Source organism: Micropterus salmoides, unplaced genomic scaffold (assembly GCF_014851395.1).
Source record: "Micropterus salmoides isolate LMB-PRFRI ecotype aquatic unplaced genomic scaffold, ASM1485139v1 Ms_hic_scaffold_15, whole genome shotgun sequence".
Lineage (NCBI taxonomy): Eukaryota > Metazoa > Chordata > Actinopteri > Centrarchiformes > Centrarchidae > Micropterus > Micropterus salmoides.
In genome coordinates, this window is record NW_024040596.1 from 23070144 (window position 1) to 23092762 (window position 22619).

At 39.5% G+C, this 22619-nt stretch overlaps 1 protein-coding gene across 3 annotated transcripts in view; it reads right to left on the reverse strand.

The window, feature by feature from the left end:
* The window catches only part of adcy5 (adenylate cyclase 5), an 89849-nt gene extending 68655 nt beyond the window's left edge, over positions 1-21194 (reverse strand). For 2 of the 3 annotated variants that reach the window (XM_038721091.1, XM_038721089.1), the window contains exon 1: positions 18869-21194. In XM_038721091.1, coding sequence (XP_038577019.1) covers positions 18869-19804 — 936 coding nt within the window. In that variant the 5' untranslated portion in view covers positions 19805-21194. The remainder of the gene's footprint in view (positions 1-18868) is intronic. The other variant, XM_038721090.1, reaches the window with a different exon arrangement.
* Between the last annotated feature and the right edge of the window lie 1425 nt (positions 21195-22619).

Here is a 22619-nt window from a genome sequence, read left to right on the forward strand (position 1 = left end):
ATTATCAGAGCATTTAAACAACACACAGACATCTAGCTCACTCTACATGGACAGCAAACTAACTGTTATAACCATATTACAAATTACATGTTGGCACAAATCAAAGTTCTGTAAACTTCTTTGTGTCCCATGTACACTTTATATTTCTTTTTGCAATAAACATTTAAGGAGGAAAAATGATTATTCCAACACCACATGAAAGCACCATCAGCATCGCTCATCCCTCCCTTTCCAAGCACGCAGGAGAATTTACAGTGACGAAACGCGCTCTGTAGAGCCGTTTGTCGTTTGGGCTACTGTAGAAATATGGCGGCGCAACATGGCGACGTGTAAGAGGACCCGCGGTGTATGTAGATATAAATGGCTCATTCTAAGGTGATAAAAACACGGTTCATCATGTAAGGTCTTTATATACAACTAAAAACCTAGGTATATTATATTGCATTTCTGCCAATAAATCATTCTAAATATTACACACTGAACCTTTAAAGAATCTATTTTCTGAAGCTGTGGCTTCTCACTGACCCACCCTTCTCTGCTTCTGATTGGCTAGTAGTTCTTAACTAGGAACTGCGCATGTGCAATTCCCAACAAAGATCATTTAGAGACAAGATGTATCACTTCGTAGCTAAAACGAAGCCTTCAACACACAGGATGAAAAGAGGAGCTGCAGCAATGTGCAGTATGACAAAAAATATGGTGTTTTTTGAAAATGAAACCATGTAAACCTGTTCGGGTACAACCCCTAAATAGGATTTTGAACCTGAAAATGAGCATAATACCACCTCTTTAACATGTTATTTACGACTGCACTTTATTACACAGACAAGCCATAAATACCACAAATGTAATGCCCGCAATACAGCTCCATCACTAAAAACATAAAAAATAAATATAGCCGCAAGCGGCGATTCGCGGGTTTATACCTTTTGTCTCAATATCGCCATCAAATTTATTTCACATATACGGTTCAACATTGTTATAAAACACATCCTGCAAGTTTTGTAACAACTGGACAACAATTTTCTGATCGATAGCTTGATTTGTATCATTCCATGTCCAGTTACGATGCATTTATAGCGACCCCTAGAGATGGATTTGAATGACACTTTCAGGGTTTGTGTGAGGTGCTGATGTAGACATATCCTGCAAGTTTTGTGTTGATTGGACAAACAATATGCATTTCGTAGCCTGTTTTGCGTTTTATCCCCTGCAGTTTGTTTGCATTTATAGCACCCTCGGGTGTTCGATTTGAATGAAACTTTCAGGGCATGTTTCAGTTACTTATGAGGACATATCCTGAGAGATTTGTGATGATTGGAGAATAAATATGGGATTTATAGTGTAATTTGTGTAATGCTAAGCACCTGGCTTGCACTTGTATGTACATCAAACTGTCCAGGTATATCCGAGGCACCTATCTGAACATATCCTGTGAGTTTTGTGATGATTGGTCCTACGGTTGCTGATTTGTGGTCATTCATGTCCAGAGCCACGCCCTTTTCAAAGTTCATTGGTCTATATCTTGAAAAGTAATTGAGATATCGACATGCTTTATACAACTTTTAATAGGCTTGATCCAATGATGATTCACTGAAAATTTGGTGACAATCGGAGCTATGGTCTAGGAGGAAAATGTGATTTTCTAAAATCTTTCTAAACGGGAAAAAACTCTAGGCGGACCTTAATAGTCCTTGAGGCTTTTTTGTAGAGCACATTGAGCTGCAGCTGTGTGAAAAATTTCAAGTCAATCGTACTTACAGCATAAGGGGCGTGGCCTTTCAAAGTTTGCATTTTTAAGCCTTAATTATAGCGCCACCATGTGGCCGATTGGGTTCATATTTCTATGGAAGCTGATGCACAGCATTTCCAGTTATTCCCCCAAGTTTCATGTTTCTAGCTCATTCCAGCTCACGGGAATTTGAGCCGGCGCGGCAGACAACAAATAATAATAATAATAACTAAAACACACATGTGGTATGAACCCTAAAAATGTAATGTTGGTATGCTTTGGTTACATTGGGAAGCATATCGCCAGGTGGAAGGTGAACAACACAGTAAACCAAGCCAGGAAACAGGGACTAACAGTTTCCCTGGATATCACGGACCCTGATGACTATACACATGAGGCCAGAGACAAACATCAGAACACAATCTGTATTCATGAGGTCTAACTTGGGATCTGATTCCTGTTCCAGCTGCTGCTACAACTGACGCAGGGATTTGCTGTTACTGTTCACTGAGTGCCTCTGATTCACTGACTATGAGTTAAGCGTGCAAGATGGGAGAGGAAAACATCCCCTATACATCAGGCAGAAAGGGGGACTTACCTAATAAAGGTAGATATGGCACAACACACACAGCCACACAGAAAAAAAATACATTGTGTCCTCATTTCAAGCTAGGTTACATCAAAACACTTAGTCTTTGCTATTTTTACACCACCACTCTTGGTCTGTGCTTACAACAAACTCCAGCTAAATGTTACAGGTCAAGAATTTTACTCTGGACTGCAGTCTTAGTTTATGAAGTCACTCCAGCAGTGGGCAAAAATGGAAAAACTCCTAGTTCCCCCAGGCTCTTTCTGCCACCATGCACATACAAACACCAGTGCAGTAGTGCCTACCTACACATGAGGACTCTTCTGTGAAAAGGGCACAGCCCTCTAGGAAACAATTGCCCTTGTCCTGCTCAAATCATTATTAAAATATTTAGCTAAATTTAGTGACATCAACAAGCATCAGGAAGAATCTGTACATGTTAAGAAAAACATATTTTCAGAGAATATTTAGAATTTTAAGTCATGTGTGCCAGCAACAGCTGTGACAGAAATCTCAGTTGCGATGTTAAAACAAACCCTCTGACTCACTATGAGAGAAGTGACTTGTCAGAGTTGTCACCATGCTGAGAAGAAAGATAAAGTAAAAAAAAAAACAGAGTTCGCTTTGGGCCAACCATGGAGAGTTTAATATTAGAAATGGACAGTAATGGTCATCTGAATGCCCACTTTCATCTAATTTGAGTGTTCTAGTTGTTTCTCTCTTAACCCTTTACCACCTGCTGTTTTGACAGCAGAACCAACCAGAAGTACCATGTAGACCTTAATGGCCTGCTAGTACTACTGACACTTGCATAAGTACCTTAGGGCAACCATTATTTAGGAACCAGTTACAGATGCCTGATCAAGTTCAGCTAATTTATTTATATATTTATATAGCTTAACATACTTTCAATCTGTACAGCATACAATACCCTCTATTCCCTAGATTTGGTTAAGCAAAAAGTTTGGGAACTTTTTGGACAGGGAAAAAAAACTCAGGAAGAGCAACAGAGGAGAGATCTTTCTTCCAGGACTGACAGAGATGCAATATATGTTGTGTGTATAGAACAGACCAAAGTACCAAAATTATAATATAAAAACTAATATGACCATATTGTAGATAAATTACTAGCCAGGATCACTAGATAAGGAGACATATACCTGCAGGCAGAGCAAACATACAGTTACACAGTAACATATGACTCTAACATCTGTCCAAATCCACAGCGTGGGAACCCCTTATTTCTCAGACTGTGATATTGACAGTAAGAAATGTGAGATAATTTACAGCAGCACTGGTGTGTTTTTTTAAAGAGCGCACTTGCAAGTGAAGAAACAAACAGAACAGGAAGAGAAAGACTGAACAAAACTGAACAACAACAGATTACAGACTCCAGACTAGCACTCCAGAGATGATGAAAAAAGGCTATAGTGGATTCCAAGGGAAGTTTAGCACAGTGTGTGTTACAAAGCACAAACTACCTCTTTGACCAAAACTACTTAAAGACTTCCGTAACTTTCAGCAAAATACACACATTAGAAACTCTGCAGAAATGTGTCACAGCTCAGACAAATGACACATCTGCAGCGATGACCAAACAGAATTGTAAGAACAGTAACAGCAAAATCAATCACAGAACCAGCATTTTATCTGTGTTCATTCAGAGAAAACATGATCAGTCCCTTGTCTTGATTGGTTCAACCACAACTGTTCTTCTTGTAAAATCATCATCTTGTACATCTTTATTAACTATAAAATAAATATCACAATGACTTCTACCTTTTCCAGGACAAATCTGTCCTGAGTTTTGCCTTTGTTTTAGTATGAAAAAGGAGCTCTACACACTGACAAAATGAATAAATAAAGATCAGATTGAATCATTTAATTACTGCTTTGTGTCCTGGAATTTCATTAATCAAGAGGAAATAATCTGTGCACTTGTTCATGGCTGTGTTACAGCTATATGTTTCAGATGCCAGCACATTTATAGGGACACAGTTCTCATTAAATCAGTGATTCATTAACAAAGGAAAAATCATGGGAGAAACGACAGGGAAACATCCGCTTGTCTTCCTCATATCAAAGAGCTGTCAACAGCAGGCAATACAGCAGCCACAGACGGCTGACCATAGGAAATAACCATTAGGTTTCTGACAGTCACTCACTACAGTCTCATGAACTCAGTCAATACTGAGGTCATTAGACTAAGCTGAAAGGTCACACTAAGCTTAAAGGTTTTGTTTGCCATAAGCAAATATTGCATTCATTTTAACACATTAGTATAAGCAAGCCATAATGAATGTCATGATAAAGAACATCATGACGCTTCTACCATATATCAGCCTATAGAAATTATCTTCTATTAACGAATCTGCCTAACGATCCCCTGGGTGATGAAATACGAGTGCAAGAGACTGCACTGAACCAACACCAATTTCATTAATAAATAATAAGCTACTGTAAATCTTATTTATTACTGGCTATCTATTATAAACCCTGTTTTACAACCAAAGTGAGACACTGGTCGTACTGAAAACATCTATTGTAGACTTATAACTGATAACACAGTTTTCTTTTAGACTAAAAAAGTGATTTACAGTCATTGCTTCTCATCAAACACACATTATGCATATCCTTGAGGTCTAACAAACTTGTTGAATGCATTTCGTTCCTCTCAAAACATTTGCAAAGCTGAATTTTCATAAAATATTAAAAAGTGCAACATTAAGATTTTGTGTTTACTTCTTAGCAGTCTTCTTCTTCCCTGCCTTTGCAGGCACACTACTGTGTTTTTGGGGTGTTACCACCACCTGTAGAGCAGTGGAATAGTGTGAAACCAGGCAGGAATGTGTATCACGTCACTTGCATGGTTGTGTGAATGCATGTGGGTCCTTGTGCGCGAGAACAGGGACCGACTCGTAAAAACAACACTGCTCCATAGTGCTACTAGTGGTCAAAAACTCCCAGGGTACCTTTAAGTCTTCGTACTTGTTTGTAACTACATCACTTCTGTAAAATTTTGTAATTGTAACAATAATGTGAATGCAGTATATTAATTCATACTTGGCAATTGGGGCTCTGATGATGAGGTTGTTTTATAGTATGTTTTAGTCCAGGAACCTGAACAAAAACTGCACCTGGCAAATTTGGTCTGCAGCATTAGTTACCATCAAAAAGAGTTTGGTCTAAACTCAACAGAAAACCTGATTTAAGCCCTGAGTTTGTTGGACACCATTTTGTTCTGCTTTATGAGGCAGGCATCAGATGAACCTGATGCTTATCTAAACATTACAGTTGAATACTGCTACATTTTTACACTTCTACTGTTTACACTCCAGCACAACCTATGATGGACAGTTCCCCGGATACATACAATACACAGACACCACATTCAGTTAAAGAAAAATCAAACATATTGCTGCTGTTGGATGAAACATTTTATCTGACAAGATAAAATGTTTCAGGACACTTACCTGAATGTATCTTGATGGAATTTACTGTTGTTACATTATAGGTTAGAATTGTTTTCATATGACCATGAGGCCAAAGAAAGCCACAGATTTTCCTCAAACTGTAGCGACAATTAAGAAGTGAAAACGTGAAATCACCAAAACTGTACTCACAGCGTCAGCATCATGTGCGTCACTAAGCAACATGCAACATGTATTTTCAGTGTGGCATTGGGCCAAACATTCTCCAACACAGTGAGGGAACACAGTAGATATGACTATTATGCTCTGGCTTTTTTAAATGAAACTACTGGTATATACAAGAAATGACTCTAGCTTAATGGCAGTTTGGTTTTCTTGCTCACCTTTAGTGGTGTAGTTCCAGATTGATCATTTCTTTAAGAAATTTATTTTGCCTTCACAATACAAAATTTGGAGCCAGAATGAACCAACTTCATTGTCAATAAGCCCAGTCCTGAAGGGGATACAAGAAGGCCATGGCACATGACTAGGCTGAGGAGAAGCTATTTTTAATGTGATGAATGCACAAGGCTCACTAGAAACTAGACAATACAGTACAGACATATGAAAACAGCAAAGCTCAGAACCATACAACCATGTAGCAAACACTTTAGTTTTTAAAATGCTTCTGCTGTGCACTCATGGACATGATAATGGTAGGTGTGGCAATGGTGCAATGGATAAGACACATGCCTTTGGGGTGGGAGACCCAGGTTTGATTGTCATATCCACCAATGTGTCCCTGCGCAAGACACTTAAACTTGAGTTGCTCCAGAGGCGTGTGACCTATGACATATATAGCAATTGAAAGTCGCTACATATCTGTCAGCTAAATGGGTAAACGTAATACTAAGGTGTTACTTTTTTAAAGAGATTTTATGTTACAAACTGCATGTATCGCAAGAGTAATGGGTAGACAATGTGAATATCCCAAGAAGAAGACCCAGCTTTCATCTTAGAGTGCAGAATTTGCTATTAGCATCTATAGATCTGGTCAGAGCCTTGGATTTTGAGAAGGTGGATAGTTTTGGAATTGGTGAGAAAGGGCTGTAACTGATGAGAAAGAAACACCTGTTTTAAGCTAAAACAGTCTGAATAGTGACAACATTTCTTCCAAACGTAAATGCATTAAAAAACTGTAGAGTGTGGATGCTGTGTTACACCGTTCCACTCAAAGTGGTATGCTTTCTTGCTACAGAGGCTAGATTCAATGTGTTGCTAATAAAGTGTGAAAAGAGAACAAAAGTGTGCATGTTGCAATATGCCTGACACTATTCTGTAAACACTACATTTCAATAAAATGTGATTTTTCTCCACTTCTACTTCTCACACAACGACCTTTCTTGTTGTCTGTTTACACAATTACAATTTGATGTTGTAAGTCTTGTTTGAATGTTTTGGTTCTTGAATGTGCTCTTTAAATGAGTGTGGGTGAGAACTGTTTATTTTATGGCTAAATTATGTATTGCCTAATATTGTTTCTCAGTGGTTTAGTCAGTTCTCAGATTATTGAGAAAAGTAAGTGTTTGTTCATAGTCCACAGGGTTACATCATAACTTTAAGCGTCATCATTCAGTAATGTTAACAATGCATATTACCACAGACTTCACAAACTAGCTGAATAAAGAGAGGTTAAGTGAGCATTTAGATTAAAAACAGTGTTTTTTGCAAAGTTTGAAGCTGTTCAAGCACTTTGTTAAGCATACTGAGGCCGGTGGGGGAGAATAACTTTGAACAGTAGGGAGAATAACTTTATGAAAACCTGAAAACATTTTATCTAAGACCTAAGTCAGAAACTGAATTGACTTTTTTGTTGTCACCTGTTGCCAAGCCAATCTGGAGGCCTGAGAAGTTCCCAGTATGAGCTAAAAAGAAAATTACACCCTTTCTTACATCAAAAGACATAATAAACACCAGGCTAACTGCTCCTAGCAGGCTCCTAACAGAGCCTCTGGATAAATCTGTCACATCCTTTTGGTCAGGGATAAAAAAATTTCTCTAATACCAAACAGAAAATAACTAACAAGAAGCCGTTGTCGGACTGAATAATGAAGTGGTAACAACATGGCAATTCCGTCCAAATATCAGAGTAGAAACAACCTGCTTTTAATCAAAATAATTAAGATTAATAGGATTACTTAGTCCCATAACATAAACAAGAACAACAAGAACAATAAAAATCATCCCAAAACTGTCTGGTCAGTAAAAAACAGTATGGCATTACAATAATGCAACCTCTTGAAGGAATTGTCTCGTTGGGCAAATAATTCCACATTAGAGATGTGTATCATAATTATTCATAATTCCCCCTGCAAATAATATCACCATGAATCTGAATTCCTACAAAGCAAACAAACAAATTAAAGTTAATGAATATCAGAGGAGCAGAATTAAGCACTCAAGCTCAGCAACCAAGTTTTGCTCAGCTCACCGCAGTCAACACAACAATGTGGAAACTATCCATCAGTTTTTAATTTCACTGTCAAAGAATTTGCTCATAATTACAGCAACTTGTAGACATCGAAATGAGAGGGCATTTTCTCTTCATTAAACATGCAACAAGTAGTTTGACAAGAAAAAAAAATCTTAACTCAAGTTCCACATACAAGCTTTCCCCATAGCTTTTAACCACATCTCAAGTCTTCCTCAGCAGATAGTGGCTCAGTAACAAGTTGGAAGTTCATTTCTAATTCAAAAAGGGGAACAGCTAATAAGAAATGTCCTGCTTAGCTAAACCAGAAAAGTATGAGTGGTTTCTGAATGTCAATTTTTTTAAACAACAAAATCATGGTAGGCTACACATCCACCGTTCTGTTCAGGAGCTTCCAAGCTGCTGCAAAAGGCTGTGGAAAGCTGATAAGTTCATAATTTGCCTCCTTTTACCCTCAGTTCGATGTTATCTCTTGTAATATAGGTTGATATTGCCAGCAGGTGTTAGTAAACACAATTTTCAAATGTCAGTTGGCGTTCTGGCATTCCTATATCTGAATGCTGTCCCTTCTTAAACGACAGAATCTATTTTATTAATTGACAACTCCTCTCATGTCCTATAATCCTTTGTGCGAGTAGAGGAAAACAAAACAACATAATAAGAACCTCTCAAAGACAGCAGCTGACTAACACCAAGCTAGCAACATCCAGTGTGAAATGTCTAGGAGAAGCTTTATTTTGCACTGCAGCCACATAATAATGGAGTAATATACGGGTATGTTTCAGTGCATTTTTGGAAAGGGAGAAAGATAACTAGCGATCAGCAAAACGATAATTCCAGGTTTTAAAGATTATATCTGTAACTTTCAGAAAACCCTTTTTACTAATGAGACAGGTGGCCGTTAACCAAATTGCAGTCAGCAACATGTTGCATGGACTCTGTAGGCGCACGCAAGCATTATCATGGGCATCAAGCAAAATAGTGATGTGACATACACTGGACTGAAATGGACACTGAATGCTGGCAAGTAAATTAAATCCACACCCTACAAAATTAACTTTGTTATTGTGGAGTTAGTCACTGTAGAGGGCGATATTCAGGGGTCAGCTGTTTGCAATGGCGTGCATAAAACTAAACTAAAATATGGAACTATATTATATAAAACAGTGAAATATCAATGGAAATTAGGCAAATTATGAACTAATCAGCATTCCATACAAACTGCTTGTTTGGAAGAAAGACTGAGTCAAGGTTGCACGGCTACTGTGTTATTTTTTATAATAAACAGTAAGAAAGAGAAGAAAAATTGAGCATCTTTTCATAAATGATCAGACCAACAACTTAAATATATTATAAACCACTGTATTCTAAAAGTACTGTATATTTGGCTGTATCTCTAGTTTTATTAAAACATACAGTACTTGTTGCACATATCCTGTTCACCGTGAACAGAAAAACAGCCCAGTGTAGAGGGGAAATGATACAAACATTATACAGATGCTATGTGTCACAGTTTGACCCAGTACACAATATGATGTGCAGGCAGTCCATGGCTGGAGGTAAAAAACACACAGGTGTTCCCAGGGAAGCAATGAGAGGAGTTGGACGGTGCTGTGAAATAAAATCTGTTGCTAAGTTACAGGAGTACTGAGCACAGTTTTCTGGACTCACGGGGGAATGCGTCAGCAGTGGTTTCTGAAAGGTACTTTGGCTTGCCCTGCAGCCATGTTTGGAAACAGCAGCATCCTCTGTCATACTCCTCAGTCTCTGGGTGCTCACTATCTAAAATATGATTAAGCAAACAGCAGCTGAAACCATATATTTAAGCTGTCACAGGGGACGGGAATAAAACAGTGAACCCAGCAAGAAGAAATCTGATATTTAGATTTTGATTTAGACCATTTTCACGAGGGGCACTTCTATCTTATCACTTTATAGGTCATGTAGCTCGTCTTGCAGGGGAGGAAAGTGGTTAAAAGTCTGTCCACCGGTGCACCGGAGTCTCCCAGGGAAATTAAAATCATGTCTTGAAGCAGGTCATGACCAGGAGTGATGAATTTAAGAAGGCAGGTAAAGAAAGGAGAGATGATGTGGACATCTGTTTTGAATTTCCACACATTACAAGCACGGCACAAGACAATTAGACAGGCAGAAAACCCTGTTACCTCTGGAATCCTGCCAAATGCAATTGGTCTGCTTACATGCCCTCCTCCATGAATTTGGAGAGGAGGCAGAGAAGAATGGAAGCAGGGCTTTTGAACCAAACAGTCTGAGGAAACAAACTAAGGAAGTAACTCTAGAGTTTAAAGTTCCTTCAACTCATGTTTGCATTTCCATCATAGCTTGTTGATTGTTATGATTAGGCAAGTTAAACTTGTAACAGATCAGACTGGAGATCATTGTTGTATAAAACAGTAATTGTTGTAATTGTGTTCGACTGTGCTTATAACTTTCTACTGTGATGGATGTTGGAAAAGAGAAGTGATTGATTATTGAAAATAACCATACACAACTGTTTCACTTTTGGTCTTGCATGGCTTCTATTTTCATTGCTCTTTATTGCATTTTTTTTTTTTTTAACACTAATTGGATGTCAGCTACGTAACAGTCAAAGGGGGATTCGAAAAGTAATTTCAATGGGAACTCCATTGATTTGTTGTATAAACTGCAGAAGTTGTATAAAGCATTTTGTGGCCCCAGAGGGAGCAGCACGAAATCTGATAAATTGTGAAGCCTGTAAAAGTGACGTCACTTGAGTCGGCGTGCTGTAGACTACAAGTTTGAAAAATTAAAAATATCTAAGTTAGAATGAAGTGAGGTTACCAGACCTCTGTAGCCCGCACTTCATCCCTGTTGGAGGCCAGAAGCTACATCACCCGCTATTAGCATTACACACCAGCTGAACTGTTAGCAGTCAATTTGCATTGTGGGTAATGTAGGTGGCAGGTTTTGACATGAAAGAAGAATGTCTTTGATATAAAACATCTCAGCTAAATCGATGGAGTACTCTTAAATGTCAACAACATTATAACATATTTCCATACCAATTTCTAACATACTAGCACCAACCGGTGCTTGCTTGCTGTACAGACGTGGCTACAGTTCAGCACTGCAAACTCAATCTTGATAGTTCCTGTACTGTCAGAAAGAACAGCAAAAAAATTTTGTGATGGCATAAACCAAAACAAGAAGTAGAAACTTGCAAGGCGATGTTAACTTGTCCAATGGTTTGTTGATTTGCAAATAAAAAGCTGCTTAGATGTACAGGTTAAAACTGTTACATTTTTAAAGAAAAGGAGAAAATAAGAAGTTAAAGTTACTGAGCAACAGGAGAATAAGAGTTCTGTCCTGCATCATGTCCTGTCAACATCAGTCTCTCTATCCTTATAAAACTAGCTATGCTGCAAGGTTGTTACCACAACTAAGTTTGGCAAATGTAGATAGATAAGCAGCCACTCACATTTTAAGTCCACCAGTTTTAATAGAGTTGTTTTCACTTGACCAAACAAACCGCATCACACTAACTGTACACCACATTAATCTTTGCATCAACACACCTAAATTGTGAATATTTACGTCACTTATCTAAAGAACCAAATGTGTGACATGATTGGACCGATGACATCGACGATGAGAGAAAGGAATAATGTAAGGTTTAAGCAAGAAGGTTTTTGACACATTACTGCAGCGTATTTTACTGCAAACTTTTACTAGCTTAACTACTGGACAGTTGTCCCTTTTGACAGCTCAGAAATGTTTCACCAATAAAAACACCTGTATGAATAGAAATGAAAGTGAAAATCTCATCCTAGTTTTTGCACTGATGTGATTTTTGATACAAGTGTTCAAGCTAATATTTAATAAAGCATTACGAAAGGTTACAAGGCTGACTGAAATTGCATTTCTAAAGACTTGTGGAAACTCAGCATATTCCTTGGAGCACACACATAAGAAGCAGCATTATCTTTTGATCTCACTTAAACAGCAATGGGCTAACTGAGAGATGAACTGGGTCCTACATAAACAGGGGAGAAAGATATGCTAAAAACAACACCGTGGTGAGGAAAGAACAACAAATACAGCAGCTCGTTCCCACACAGTCACATCAACACATCAAATGACAATGTGGCTTTTGCAGAAAATACAAATAGATGCAGGGTCACATGCCATTCACACAAAAAAACTAAACTTTCAGGCTGGTTTTTGCTTATATAATCAAACATTAGATTCACAAAAGAAAAAAAAGGATGAAAAGTGAAATCCTTCATCCTTTCTGGTGTTCAACACATTCTTTGCACATTGACGATTGAACAAGTAGTTTTGATTGTGCCATGTTCCAAGACTGTTCATGTCCTTTCCTTGGGTTTTTAAATGGTGTGCAACTTAAAGGGCTATTTTGGTATTATTAAACCTGGGCCACACATATTTCAGGGTCGAAATGACTGGGTAAAAAAAGTTTTAACATCGGGGCAGTAGATGGCTTCAGCTGGCAGCCGCGAACTGCTGCAACATATTCCTTTGGAGCAATTCCAACTGTCAAGATACGTCAACAAAAAGTGCTTATTTTTGCCACTGGCTTAGACTGTCATACCAGGTGTCTGACAACACCATGGAAAGGATCCTAACGTGTAACACCTGGGACCTAGAGGCCAACCGATATGGTATTTTTAAGTCCGATACCGATTTCGATATGAGGATTTTGAAATCCAATAGCCGATATATCGGCCAATATTGTTTTTTCCCCTTATTTTAAGAAACGCATGACATAAACAAAGATTATCCCTAACATTTGTTATGTTGAGACCATGACAAGATACCATGACTTAATGCAGTATAAAAAGAAACTTTGTTATAGTTAACAACCACCATCTGGCTCTATGACACGGTGACCCAGAGGAAACGCTGCCCTTGAATTAATCTAATAACGTTACTACATGACGGTCAACAACGAGGACCTGCAACTGTGCGTTAGATACATGTTTAGCTCACATTTAATCATTTCTGACACGCCAACTGTAACTAGAGACACTACAGTTTAATCGGTCGTTATTGTTAGCCTTCTCCACTGATAAACATGGCATTAGCTTTGAGGCTAATTTAGCAACAGGCAGCTTTAGCTGCTGTTGGCAATGTTTGAAAATATTTAGAAGTAATAAATAAGACAGAAATAAGAGGACCGATAGTTAGAACTGCCACACTGTTTCAGAAATAAATCTACAATCAGGTCTGTCAGCAGCATGGCCTTCAATACTACCGTAACATTAAGCACAGTGTTATGTAAAAGAAAAGTCTATATATTTGAACCTCTTTATCTTATATAAAAATATTACATTCACAAATACAATGAAATTAGTTTGGAGAACTAAAAATCTTACATGTTAACCAGCGAAGTCACACAGAACTCACATTTGAAAGAAAGGTCCCCCATCGTGCAGCTAAGGGTGTTACACACCTTCAACAAGCCGGCATCCGTGCCCACTCGGCATTGGAGGCTTAACTCAATGTGACGGACCCTCCACATGAACGCGAACGTAGTAGAAGTAGGTAGGGAGAGGGAGTAGCAAGCAGTTTCAGAAAGGCCCCATAGCTCCGGTAGACTTTTAGTTAGCTGATGTTTTGAACAGAGGAGCTGCAGAGCGCCCTCTGGTGGGCAAACTGTGGAACACTCATGACATGAGGGAAGCCTTCAACTCTGTTTCTTTTTTAATAGTCATGTATCAGCGGTTATAAATGCCGATGCAAGTAGCTTATAACAGCCGATAATATCTGCAAAACGATAAATCGGTAACACACTGGTAACACCCCTTGTTTCTAACCAGAAACATAAGTCATACTCAAGGACAATTCTCCCTCCGAAATCTCGTGAGATGCGAGTTGTTGCAGGAAGATGCCAGTGGAACTGTGAGTCAGAGTTAGAGAGAGGAGTCTGTTGTGTTGGAGTAACTTTTTTTTTTTGCTAGCATTTCCTCAATGTACACAACAAATTCTTCTCTCCAACTCAAAACATTTTGTACCCACTAGTCATTTCGACCCTAAAATATGTGAAAATTGGGTTGCCTAGGTTTTAAAATATTAAAATTATCCTTTAAAACGGTACAATGTGTAACAATTGAGATTACTCTCCACCTGTCAAATTCATACTCATAGTGGGAGAGGAGTGAGGAGCATGTATAGCCACATTATTTTCACATCTGACGGTGAATTAAGGGTTTAATTCGACCAAACCAGAGCTGGTGATTGTTGGAACTGTGGAAAGACTACGGCAGTTTTAATGAGATATATTATGCTTCTGTCGACTTTGAATGCAGTGTGTTTTACGATGAGTTAATAAGGAAATTACTATCAGAAGGTATGCATTATGTATTTTTCAGTTTGATAAGGAAAACAAGTGTAAAAATATTTCCTTTCTTGACATTTTGAGAGTTTATTTAGTTTTTTTAGTTTTTAGAGTAAAAAAAGCTAAGGGATCTTGTGGAACACAATTCACTGCTCGCACACTCTCCCACCTGAAATTATGGGAGAGGCCTGAGTGGTATTATCAGACAGTATAGGTCGGGACTGGCTGGTTATCATGCTAACTTCACTAGATACCTCTGCATCACAATACATAGACGTCTTTGACATGACGTCAGAACTGTTATTTTGTCACATTCTGTTGATAAGGTTAGTTAATTTTTTTTAAATGTTTTAAACTAAGATTCTGGACAAATCTTACACATTGCACCTTAATGTTCTCTTTCTAAAGTTGGATATACCGCTGATGGCCCAGATATAGAGTAGGGCTGAACGATTTGGGGAAAAAATCTAATTGCGATTTTTCTGCCAGATATTACGATTATGTTTTTATTGAAGATTTGCTAAAGTTCAATATTCACTGCCAGTCTATTTTTGACTAAAGCCGCATCAAGCAGCACAGAGCAGATGAACCAGACAGGAAGTCAGACACAGAACGGCATAGAGAATCCGGTCGATTTTCCAAATAAAACACACTTTGCAGACTCCAGATCATACATCAACAATAAACACAGTTTATAAACACAGTTTATTGTTGAAACGTGTAGGCTAAACACTTCGCAGCTGAAACACTTCAGTGTGAGTTGACGCCGGACTGCCGCTGCCTGTGTCGGTTCGGCTGGCACCATTATCCCACACGTTTTTCCTCTAGATTCGTTTGTTGTGGTAAAATTCACATGCCCTGTGCCCGCTCTGATTGGTGAGAAGGATCCTTAACAGCAGACGCTTGGAGCTTGTGATTGCCGAGCACATCTGTCACACAAGGATGACAACGGAATGAACTTGTAACTCCATGACTGTTGGAACGGGTCAGATGCTACATTTTAATCGCAGTCTTCATGATTAGCTAATTGCGTTCTTTCAAATCACAATTTCGACTTGAAAACAATTAATCATTCAGCCCTAATATAGAGTGGGACATTTCCTTTTCACATGGAGCACCTCGCCTTTTGTTAAATAGCTCATGTACAAGCCTCTTTAAGGCTTCAAAACTACACTTACATGCTATTTATTTATACAACATGGCCAACATTTTATAGAGACTTGAACATTACATCCATACGTAATTATTGAACTTCTCTTTAAAAAACCATGGGCATCATTCCGCTGCTATACAGCCTGTAAAAGGCTTTCCACAGAATTTAGGAACTTGGCTGCAGAGATCTCCCCCAATTCAACCACAAGATCATTACCCCCAATGTCCACCAGAGATTCCTGCATTGTATTTTGGCTTACAGAGACGGGGCAATGTCCATCAGACACGTGGGAGCACCTCACTTGTGGCTCTTTTCTTACTCTGTCTATTTTTGCCGTAACAGCATATCTGTGCATGTAATTTGTTACTGACTTTGTCTTGAAGTACATAGGGCTAAATGAGTTGTTATTTGTTCACCTCACTTCTCCTCTAAACCCTGTGAACTAAGATAAAGACATGACGGCATGCGTCATCCTGTCATGTCATGCAGCAGTGATTAAAAGAGTAAAGTAAAAATATGCTTATCAGAAAACAAAAAAATCTAAATAATAATTGAAAATATGGCTCCTGAAAGATACTGCTTGAAGACTCTTCACTTCTGAAAAGCTATTAAGTGAACACTGCAACCCTAGTTGAGACAACAGAGCTGTGGTTGTCACTTTAACATGAAAACAGTAGACATGAGGGTTTAGTGGGGTCATCAACTGATGTTGGGTGATAAGGATTGGTTCGTTATTCAATTCATCCCAAAAGGTATTGGATGGATCCACACCAAACTCGAAAAACCATTTCTTTATGGACCTTGCTTTGTGTGCAGGGGCACTGCCATGTTGAAACAGGAAAGGACCTTCCCCAAACTGTTGCCACATAGTTTAAAGAACTCTATTGTCTAAAATATTGTATACTGACAAAGGGCCTAGACCAAACCACCAAAAACAGTCCCAGACCAAAAGTACAACAAAGTAGGCCTATGTAGAAGGGTGTCTCCACATACTTTTGGCCATATAATGTGTTTCTAAATTCAAGGATAAACCCCTTTTGAGTTGAACCATCTCATTTCAGGGAGGTTTTTAGATGAAAACATACGATATATCAATGGGCAACTATATCCATATGAATTCTGTCCACTTTATAAAAGGGTTTACTCTAGAAGAGCTATGCTGTTAAAAGAAAATGTTTATGAGCAGCACAAGGCCTGATAAAAACGGTTAATTGAGTGAACATCCAAAACAATGAGGTGGGAAAGTGGAGCTACAGAGTTATAAATTACAACACACACACACACACACACACACACACACACACACACACACAGACCAGGGAGCACACTTTGGGGTTAATAACACTGAGATGTAGAACTCAGCAGATGATGCAATTAAGTGTACCTTTAAATAATGGTGGAAAATTAAACCCATGAAATGTTATGAAAGTAAAAATAATGTTGTAAAAATTCTACCCGAGGCATTTGGATTTTATGAGAACACATAGGCTCAGCAGCACATTAAAATAATATCCCCTGAAACGATCAACTGTGAGCTTGTTACAAGTCTAGATTAAGTAAAACACCTGAAATCAGTTTTTCCAAAGCTAAGAGCAAACACCTTTCTTCTTCTTTAAAACAGCTTAGATTTTAGGTACTTACCCAGCAGTTTGCACTAATTAGTTCTAAATATGATACATGCATGTGGTTAGAAACATGTTTTAAGGCCAACATTATGAGGTTGAGGGCAGGATTTGTATAAGCTAAGCTGTTGCTTAAAGATGTTATAAATAAACCCATTCAAAAATTAAAGATGAAATCCCGAATTTCAGAGGAAAATCCTCTGCTTTCTAACGTGTTATTAAAAAGGTAATTACATGGAAGAGTCTGTAGCAGGAATACTATAAACTTAATAATCTGTAAGACAATCCATCCTGACAGGAAACCACTGTGTGCTATAACAACATTCGCCGTTAAGACGTGTGTGATGGTGTATTTTGATTAGCAATTAAATGTTTCAGCTGAATTTAATGTAATTGAAATGATTGCAGACATATAATAGAAGAGTATGACGACGTTCTGACTTTTGGTGGTGATAGACACATACTACAATCCACTGTTTCTAATTTGTAATTGACCAATGCTTCCAAATTACTGTCCAATATAAGATAGTCACAGCCTCTCTGATAAGGTTCATCTGTGATCCCATTTTCCTTCTGATAATGTATCAAATGTTTTCGCTGTCATGTTAAACAAATGGGACTAAGATTAAACAATACAAGGAAAAAGGAAACTTTAACCAAGTCCAGCTGCAAAGGAAAATGTAAGTTTGTATTAATGCACTTGTGCTAAACCTATAGTTGTCTGTATGCCTGATGCAGTTCCCGTGGCAACCAGCAGCTATATTATTATTATTATTATTATATCCCATAGCAAAGTGTTTGTGTGCCAATCACTAGCTTAATTTGTATATTAAGATATGTAATGCTTGTTGAAGAGACAGCCTGTAGCCACAAGGATGTGAATTACTGCCCCTTTTCATGTCTGCCTTACTTTCCCACAAATGACTTTCTGTTTTGATCTGCCAAGTTACTTCTTTGTAACCCCAAATGTCTCTCTGATCAGCCAAAGTGTACCTTATCTCTGGCTGGCCTAAATGCAGCTTGATTAGTACAATAACCATCTGTCATAAATGAAACTTTGAGCCTAAGTATGCTTCAAATAATCTGGGTCGGACCCCATCAGATGAAAAACCTGTGGTCATTGTCTCCTTGTGGTGCATCCCACTGCTTCCCCAATTTCTTAGTTTTGACATGATGAATCACACACTTACAGGCAGTCTCTCCTCAAGATAATTACTCTTATAAACACAAAGTGACTTAAGTAGTAGTGTGAGGTGATGGCCCTTTTTCAGCGTCTCTCTTGCCTCTAAGAGAGTGTGCATGCCACTGGTGTGAGAAACTTTTTTCCCGCCACCACAATACCCAATAGTACAGGCTACTTATCACAACTGCTTATTATCTTACAGTATTTGGCAGTGAGAAAAAAAAAGCAGCAACAAGCTTTTATGGAAATGCCCATGGCTGTGCGTTATTGCGCGCAGTGTGGGCGTGAAATCCCGGCTCTCTGTGCACATTATTATAAAGCTTTATGAGCAAAGCACATTCCTGTACATACCTGTTTCCACAGAAAGCTGTCCATGCCGTTTAACGTCCAAGAAACAGTCACGTGGATGGCAGAAAGAATAACTCCAGTGATGACTGCGGCGCGCATCCTGACGGGCAGCAGAGTGTAGATGACATGGATGAAGAACACGGTCCACCAGATCCCCTCTGAGGCACTTCTTGGCTGCACGAGCAGCACTCCAACCACCTGGATCACCAGCACCACCAAGATGACCAAATAGCACACAATCCACATATGGTCCTGGTGAAACCCGTTCCTGTTGCAGACCACCATAAGTATGAGTGTGAGGAAGATGGCCACGGAAAATACAACCACATAAGTTACGCTTGGCCTCGTTGTCCCGCCAGAGCAGTGGAAGCCCAGCATGACCGTGAAGACCAGCACCAGCACAGCCATGAGCATTGTCAAACTGCTCTGGTTGAGACGGAAAAAGTAGCGCTGGTAGAGCCGCTCCAACTTTTCCGACTGGAATTTCTTGGATTTGAAAATGTGCATGACGCTGGTGCAGCACGTCACTAAAGAAAAGTTAACTTCGGGCATGACCTCCTCCTCGTCGGTCCTCGGCTTGGCTTTCCGTTGCTCCAAACCCAGCTCCACAGACTTGGGTCTCACCTCGCCGTCTGGGCGTTTAGGGGACGCGCGGTTGTTGTCTCGGGTCTCATCGCCATAGTCCTGCCAAGCCGACCTGGACCTAAAGCTGACCCTGCTGACGGTCGTTGAAGCTCGCCCGGGCTGCCGGTGGTCCAGATCATCCTCGTCCCTCCACCGACTGTTGGTCCGAGTGAGCTTCTTGCGCGGGGATCTAGTAGAGTATGGGCACCCGTTGGCCACGGACTCAGACTCTCCCCAAGCTGATCTGTGCTCGGTCCCTCCCCTCAACCCGGGCGCACCGACTCCGGGTGGGCTGACACTGTTTGATCTGGACATAGTGGAGAACGGGAGGCAATAACAGAAACGAGCCTCAACAAATAAACACTGCAGGAAAACTTTTGTTCTACTTCCAAAAAAAGGTCCTGGGACTATTTAGCCCCAAAGATGAGGCGAATTAAATGTCTGTCATAAATTGAATTCCCCATAGTTGGTCAGCTAAACAACTCTAAAGTAAAACGTCACCAATCTCCTACTTTTATAGGCAAACATTCATTCAAAAATCTTTCAAAATCTAACTGGCATTACCCAAAGCAACAGCCAGGAGTGATAAAAAGCTCTGGGAATAAAAACAATTGAACATGCGCAAAAGTCACCGGGGAACCAGTTTCGCCGCGAGAGGAAGGAACATTAGATCCAGGTGGACTTGGCGCTACATCATTGGGCCCAATTAACTACCATCCATGGAGAGGTTGCACGGCAGCGCGCGCTGTAGATGAAAAAAAAAATATTACACAACTCAGATAGTCCCCAGAGATCATAGCGCAACACCATTAATTACACTGTGAATCCGTTATACCATCGGATGTGTTTCCTGTATTTGTGTAAACGGTTTGTGGACAGAAAGGACGGAGGTGAAGGGAAATAAAAAGGTGAATCCCATGTTGGCGGCTTTTATTTTGTCCCGTCAAGTCTTCATGCACCTGTGCTGACTAAACATTGCAGCCTTTACGACGGTGGGATCCTCACGTTTGGCCAAAAAGCATCATCACGATCCCCGCACGCTTGCGCTGATCGGAGCGGAGGAGAAACTCAGCCGCTCCTCCTCCTCCTCCTCTGGCAGCCACAAAAAAAAGGTCCTTGGTCCATGGTAGACTATAGCCCGTTACCGTACAGTCAATTTATCTTCAACCTCTGCGCCAAAAGCATGTCCAACATCTGTCCATCACTGCTCAAATCCCCAGAAAGCGACTCCTGATCTGATTTGCAGCCAGCCTCCGCGCACAGCGAATCCGCAGCCGTACAGCGGCAGCATTTCATAAAGTGTCTACCCGGTGCCAAAGTGCGCTCCCGCAGCCTCGGACGATCCGTTCGGTGACTGTTTGGAGCGTGGTATCATAACATATTTACCGCTGATTGCTGCTTCAATGGCCATTCAACCAAGTGTGCTTCCTGCGGCCCGCCTCTCCGCCGCGCTTCCATTGGAAAGGAAAAGGGGTGAGTCACGCTTTGACGCTGTTTCATTGGATGACATGCTGGTCAATCCAAAACGGAGGCTGTGCGACCCCCGGGCTAGTCCGATGAATGGGCGGGTCTGTTCTCACAGCTGGATAGCCCCTTCACATGCACACTAGGGGTTGAATCTTCCCCCAGTGAACCCTATTTCTCCATTGGTTCCCACTCTCAAATTGGGGACTGGGGAATCTCTGGGCTCCGGAACTTGGGGTCCAACTCACTTGGATTTTTTTCTTATTTTGTTTAGATACATTTGTTTCTATAACCTGCCTGTTTGATTTTGTTTACATGAGTTTAACTGTGAATCAATTGAAAAAAATATTTTCTTAATCAGTTAATGTATTCAGTTACAAATGGTTGTTGGATGAATTGATGAATGAGTGAAACCTTAATTGCCATTTGGGGAATTTGCTTTACACAAAGAGCATAAAAGAATATCACAAAACATCAACAATCATACGTGACGTGACAACACATAAGGTAATATATAAAACATATAAACATAAGCATTGTAAATGTAAAAGCATAATTTTTGGGAAATCCATAAAGGACATCAAGTGCAAGTTCAAGAAAGTGACAAATGAATATGTGTGAATGAACATAAAGATTGGACGCTTTTCTCTGTTTTTTACCATTGCAAATATTGTATATTTTGGTTTGGACTGTTGGTTGGACAAACAAGCAAACTGAGGATGTCATCTTGGGCTAATTTTCCACAATTATTTTGATATTTAATCATACACTGAACAATTAATCAGTCCATTGGGGGAAAAAATCAACTATTTAAACATCATTATTTGCAGCCCATGTGCGTTTACCTATGTGTGATGGGGCTGGATAAGCAGTTATCTTGACCCAGAGCAGGGAAAAAATGTGTTAACTCCTGACTGTTTAAGTTATGTGCTTAAGTCTAATGTTTCAGTTCCTCCACCTCGAACACTGTCCTGCGTGGTAGTCAGTGGTCATTTACATACATGAAAAGAGCATTTGTCTCATTTAAGTTCCCATTGTGTGCTAATGAATGTAAATTGGAGGCATGTGACAAGGAGCCTTGTGTGTTTGCTGGGACCGGCTCACCTCCAGCTGAATTCCCTTTGCCCCTTTTGGAATTCATCAAGGGTGAAACACTGTTAAGAGATAGAACAGGAGCCTCCATTCAGCATTGTCCCCGTCAAATAAAAAGTGGAACTCAGATATAAATCAGATACAAATTTAACTCGATTCAAGTTGTGCAACTTATTTTCTCTGCTTGTCTTATGACTGCTTGTTTGCTTGCTTTCTTTTGCCCTTTCTCTTTTCCCTCTCTCTCTCTCTCTCACACACACCCAACACAATTTATTGTTGTATAATACGAGGAAATAGAGATCTAACCATATTAAAATCACCAAAAAAAAAACAGATTAATGGGGAAAATCTGGTTAATTTAGGAAATCTGACTGCTCTCCCCTTTTTCCCAGAACAGAATTCAGTGGTGGAAAGTAATTAAGTGCATTTACTCGAGTACAATTTAAGGTACATACTTCAATTGTTTTGTTTACCGTGTACATCAGCTTCACATTTCTGAGAAAATTATTGTATTTTTCACATTTGTTTGACAGCTGACATTTAAGTAACCTCGCACTTAAACTACATGGCCAAA